Below are 6,000 nucleotides of genomic sequence, written 5' to 3'. Positions count from 1 at the left end.
TTAACTGCCTTGTTCAGGGGCAGAATGACAGATTTTTACCTTGTCAGCTCGGGGATTCGATTTTGCAACCTTTCGGTTACTAGTCCAACGCTCTAACCACTAGGCTACCTGCCGCCCCTGCTGCTTGTCAGGACCTTGATTTTCTGAATCAGATGGGAGTTGGACTAGATCAAACCCCTGCACACTCAGTATCTCTCTAGGAGGAGGGCTGGCCATCTGGCATAGACTAATATCCAGTACGACCCTTCTCAGAAAGGACCAAAGGTTTTGTTTTCTGATTAGCCATGGTTAACATTAGATCATGTGAGCCTTCCTTAGGGATGAGTTTTCCCTATGGCCCCTTAGAAGGCAGAGAACTGACAGTTGAGCGTATTTAAGTGTGCTATCATGAAGTTCAAGGGGATTTTAAGTTCACACTTCCCTCAAAAGACAAAAGACAAAATTATAGAGTCAGAGTGTATTGAAGGATTGGCACTACATTGCCTTGATTACAGTGAGTGGATTGGGTGCGCTCTGAGGCCTGTCTTCCATACAAATGAAACTGACATCAGACCAGAGAATAGCTGTTTTTAATTTCTGACAAAATATTGATCCTGAGAATGTGAAAGCTGTGATCTTATGTAAATCCTGTAGATCATTCATTTTGATACTTGGATTTCAAACTGTGGAAATCTTAAGGTTTTGTTTTTGTTGGATAAGGAGGGGCATGTGAGCGGGATGGTTGATAGGTCTATCTACCCCTTGGAATGATCAGTTCACCATGTTAAAAGAGATGCTGAACAAAAATATCAATGCAGCATGTAAGTAAAGTGTTGGTCCCATGTTTCATCAGCTGAAATAAAAGATCCAAGAGATGTTTCATACACACAAAAAGCTGATTTCTTTCAAATCTTGGCACAAATGTGTTTACATCCCTGTTAGAGCATTTCTCCTTTGCCAAAATAATCCATCCACCTGACAGGTGTGAAGAGAGCTGATTAAATGGCATGATTATCCCACAGGTGCACCTTGTGCTGGGGACAATAAAAGGCCACTCTAAAATGTGCAGTTTTGTCACACAACACAATGCCACAGATGTCTCAAGTGTTGAAGGAGTTTGCAATTGGCATGCTGACTGCATAAATGTTCACCGGAGCTGTTGCCAGATAATTTAATGTTCATTTCTCTACCATAATCCGCCTCCAAAGTTGTTTTAGAGAATTTGACAGTACATCAAACCAGCGTCACAAACGCAGACCATGCATAACCACACCAGCCCAGGCCACTGGCACACTGGTGTGCTCTTCATGGATTAATCCTGGTTTCAACTGTACCGGGCAGATTGCATTGTGTGGGTGAGCATTTTGCTGATGTCAATGTTGTGAACAGAGGGCCCCATGGTGGCGGTGGGGTTATGGTATGGGCAAGCATAAGCTACGGACAACGAGCACAATTGCATTTTATGTACATTTGAGATAATGTGATGAGATCCTGAGGCCCATTGCCGTGCCATTCATCGGCCACCATGACCTCATGTTTCAGCGCGATAATGCACGGCCCCATGTCGCAAGGATCTGTACTCATTGAGCATGTTTGGGATGCTCTGGGTCGAGGTGTACAACAGCATGTTCCAGATCCCGCCAATATCCAGCAACTTCGCACAGCCATTGAAGAGGAGTGTGACAACATTCCACAGGTCACAATCAATAGCCTGATCAACTCTATGTGAAGGAGATGTGTAGCGTTGCATGAGGCAAATGGTGGTCACACCAGATACTGACTGGTTTTCCGATTCACCCCATCTATTTTCATTAAGATGTCTGTGACCAATAGATGAATATCTGTATTCCCAGTCATGTGAAATCCATAGATTAGGGCCTAATTATTTTATTTAAATTGACTGATTTCCAAATTTGAACTGTAACTCAATAAAGTCTTTGAAGTTGTTGCATGTTACATTTATATTTTTCTTCACTGTAATTCATTTAAACTGAAATTCGGAATTTTGCAATGTTGTTACAATATTTGAGTTGTTAATTACACAATCAAGGAAATACAGACTTATATCATATCTAATTACAGAAAAAGAACAGGAGGAATTGACACAGATACCGTTTCTTTGAACACCCATCTTCATAGATGGATGCGTTCTTCTGCCGTAACACGGTGCTTCCTAGTCCTTCCATTGCACATGCTTGCGAACTCGGACTGTAAACTAGCACCATGGACAGCAGCTACTGGCTACCGGCACATACAACGATTTAGCGTTTCATTAGATTTGGGCTAACCCGGCTGGCAGAGCAATCATATGTGAGGCAGTCATGTATTTGAAAGTAAACTCGTAATGAGTGGTAGTGGTCGCTGCCGGAGGTGTGGTGAGGAGAGGGGTGGGGTGACAAGTGGGGAGGGATATTAAGAGATCTCCCTGGGGAGGAAGACGGATTGAAGTAAACATGTTCAACAATTGGAATGTCTTCAAATAGAGTGTACTAAAATAGAACAGATGGATAATCAGATCGCAACGGTCTCTTAAATGATCTAGCCTGCCACACTTCTCACAGGAGATAACTTTGATGCAGAGAGAATCCACACACTCAGCATCAGTGATCACGAGGTGGTTCTTCGAGTCACGGTTTTGATCACGAGGTGGTTCTTCGAGTCACGGTTTTGGGATAGTTTTATCTTTACAATAAAGCATGGCAATATGATCCGATATAAGGAAAGGAATCTGTAGTAAATAATTGCGCAATGAACACGAATTATGCTGTGCACAGTGTTACATCTCTGTTTGGTTAAATTTGTTGATCATTGCCTGGGTTCAGATCCCCACAGCGCGAATCAATTGAGTGAGTAGCCTTTTTTCTCCCGGATCCTCAGTTGTGTTGCTCTCCTCATTTACCTATTTGTCTTATCGACGACTCAACACAGCACATTGTGAATCAAATGGAAATAACTTCGAGCGATGTCTTCTATTTCTGAGCTGTATTTCTGGATTCCACACAGTCAATTGATTATGTGCGAATGGGGGGATGGTTCGTTGTTAAAAATAGCCTGCCACTTGAGGATGAGGCGCCGAAATGAACAGGTTGCTGCTTACTGAAACTTACTGGGAGCAAATGCGAAAAGATGCTTCACCCTCATCTGACCTCTCGTGGATCTGTTCACTTCTCTTTAAATCTTCCAGGAATGCATGATACACAACCTGAAAATACCGCATCAAACATTTACAGATTCACAACGAAAATAACCGATCATTCATTTGCCATATGTGTTTCATTGAATTCGTTATAAAAACGTTGACTCTTGGATAAGAAGACAACAGAGGAATCTAGCAGCTGCTTGTTGATGGCACTACGCGCCGGGAGGACTTGGTTTGGGCAGGTTTTGCGCAGAGTTTCTAGGCTGCAGGGCTCGTGGTCCCGGCGATCGAGCAGTCTCCTGTGTCTCTCTGCGAACCCGGAGCAAGATCTGGGGACCTGTTACAGGGATCACACAGATAGCAGTCTCCACTACTGCTCCTCCGTCCAGCGCACCCACCGTCACCAACACGCGCCAGTCTGTCCCTCCTCTTCCAGCCGCTGCCAACGCTTTCCCGATTGCTGCGCAGCCTTCCCGGGGGATACGAGGGGACATGAGCCCCTCACTCGCCGGTTCCTGGTGGTCATGAAGCGGCAGAACGTGCGGACCTTGTCCCTGATCATCTGCACGTTCACGTACCTGCTGGTCGGGGCCGCGGTGTTCGATGCCCTGGAGTCAGATTTCGAGATGCGGGAGAAAGAACAGCTGGAGGCAGAGGAGAAGCGTCTCCAAGGGAAATATAACATTAGCGAGGACGACTACCGCAAACTGGAGACCATCATTATGGAGGCCGAGCCCCACAGGGCTGGGGTTCAGTGGAAATTTGCTGGATCTTTTTACTTTGCCATCACAGTCATCACCACCATAGGTGAGTCTGCAGTCTACACTCCATGGAGGTTTAATTGCGTAACAGCATTACGCACAACCACTGTGTCAAGATAATGCTAGTTATGCGGTGATATACAGTCTATAGCCTAATCACAGTCAGGGTCGTGGTGGTAGGTGGAGAAAAGGCTCCATTTTAAATAGCTACATAACTTATAACCACTATACAGCACAAGGAATTAAAGTCGACACAGCATTGTGCAGACAAGTGTTTCACTAAACTTAGTCCAGCAACATGTAGTCAGTCTATACCCACTACCCGCTATTAACCCTTAAAACCTGTTCATTATGCAACATATATTGTTTTAGAAAAGTAGGTCAAATGTCGTTTTAGCTAAATAACTCTGGTATGTTAACAGGCGAAACAGAATGATGATGCAATAACAGTAAAATGCCACCTGTGCATGGCAATATTTCTGCACATCAACTTTATAGATAATAAAAACATATTTACTACCATCAGTAGCATCAAAATAATGCGTCTGCATAGATAAACGGACCATTTCCGTTATACATTTCAGCAGATAATCAATTTAATCAGAAAGGATAAGTAGCCTACACAAAAAATTTGACCTATAGGTTACTGTATGCAATCATTCCCTCGAGTACCACGTTGCACCATCAGCCTATCACGCCACTGAGATAGGTTAGAACACATTTTTGGAAACCAAATAATGACAGGCCTACATGTCTAATAATTTAAACTGCACGACTGTTGCTGCATCTGCATTACCCCTGTAGAAGACAGGTTTGAGTCCTTTACATTTCCGTCATGATTTAATGACAGATCATGCAAGTGGTAGGTTACAAGATGTTGTGATTGATAAAGCGTCAACACAAAAAAAACTGTGGAGGCATCAATACGTTGACATTCACACTAAAAATTCGATATTAAACTGATTATGGCATGAGTCATGTTAACACCTTACTCTGCTTATTTTAATAGTCGGTGTAAGCATACACCGATAACACACCTGGTTTTCTGAGCAATATTTCTACGCATGTGCAAGTGGATAGTTTTCACATACAAACTTTACATGTCCGAACTCAGAATCAAATAGTCTTCACAAAAATAATGGTCACTGTGGTAGAACGTTTATTTTGATTGGCGATTTTCTGCATTTCCCATCAGCCTGATTTCAGATGTGTCCATGTAAACATATTATTAGGGAAGTCGTTCTTCTTGCAAAGTATGTAAACGTATTAAACGTACTATTATATTAACCAGACTATCCACAACAATCGCATTATTGTGTGAACGTAACTTTATCTGAAGTTCATTCTGTCAGTTGTTGCTGCAGCTTGAACATGAGCTGAGCTGCTGAAAGGACAGATCCTCGAGCTCCTGCAGGCTGCGCTGCCTACAGCCACGTCATGAGGGAGGATCTGCAGCTGGCCATGTACGAGCTGCCTGAATAAAACGCAGATAACCTTTTCTCAGCCAAATGATCAGGTCCTTCCTTTTCCTCCAACGAATTTTAGCCTGATGTCACTATATCCAATTTGATAGAAGATAACAGATGTATATGCTCTAGGATATACGGTAAGGCCTACAAGTGTAGCACATAGCGAGCAGGCCTTTCTAATCGACCTGGAAGGATATTGACCTCATCCAGTCAGTAGAGGATGCCTGGTTATTCTTTAAAAGTGCTTTCCTCACCATCTTAATATAAGCATACCCCATTCAAAAAATGTAGAACCAGGAACAGATATAGCCCTTGGTTCACTCCAGACCCGACTGTCCTTGACCAGCACAAAAACATCCTGTTTTTACTGCATTAGCATCGAATAGCCCCTGCGATATGCAACTTTTCAGGGAAGTTAGGAACCAATATACACAGGCAGTTAGGAAAGCAAAGGCTAGCTTTTTCAAACAGAAATTTGCATCCTGTAGCACAAACTCCCAAAAGTTCTGGGACACTGTAAAGTCCATGGAGAATAAGAGCACCTCCTCCTCCCAGCTGCCCACTGCACTGAGGCTAGGAAACACTGTCACCACCGATAAATCCACGATAATTAAGAATTTCAATAATTATTTTTCTACGGCTGGCCATGCTT

General features: G+C 43.2%; 1 protein-coding gene across 1 annotated transcript in view; it reads left to right on the top strand.

Moving 5' to 3' along the window:
* The first annotated feature begins 2,589 nt into the window (after positions 1-2,589).
* Positions 2,590-6,000, top strand: part of LOC139554867 (potassium channel subfamily K member 9-like) — a 54,170-nt gene continuing 50,759 nt past the window's right edge. Inside the window, exon 1 of the mRNA XM_071368088.1 lies at positions 2,590-3,925. Within this exon, the coding sequence (XP_071224189.1) occupies positions 3,325-3,925 (601 nt within the window). The 5' untranslated portion in view covers positions 2,590-3,324. The remainder of the gene's footprint in view (positions 3,926-6,000) is intronic.

This window comes from Salvelinus alpinus, chromosome 26 (assembly GCF_045679555.1).
Source record: "Salvelinus alpinus chromosome 26, SLU_Salpinus.1, whole genome shotgun sequence".
NCBI lineage: Eukaryota > Metazoa > Chordata > Actinopteri > Salmoniformes > Salmonidae > Salvelinus > Salvelinus alpinus.
The sequence above is the reverse complement of the archived record's forward strand: the minus strand, read 5'-3'. Positions and strand labels throughout refer to the sequence as shown.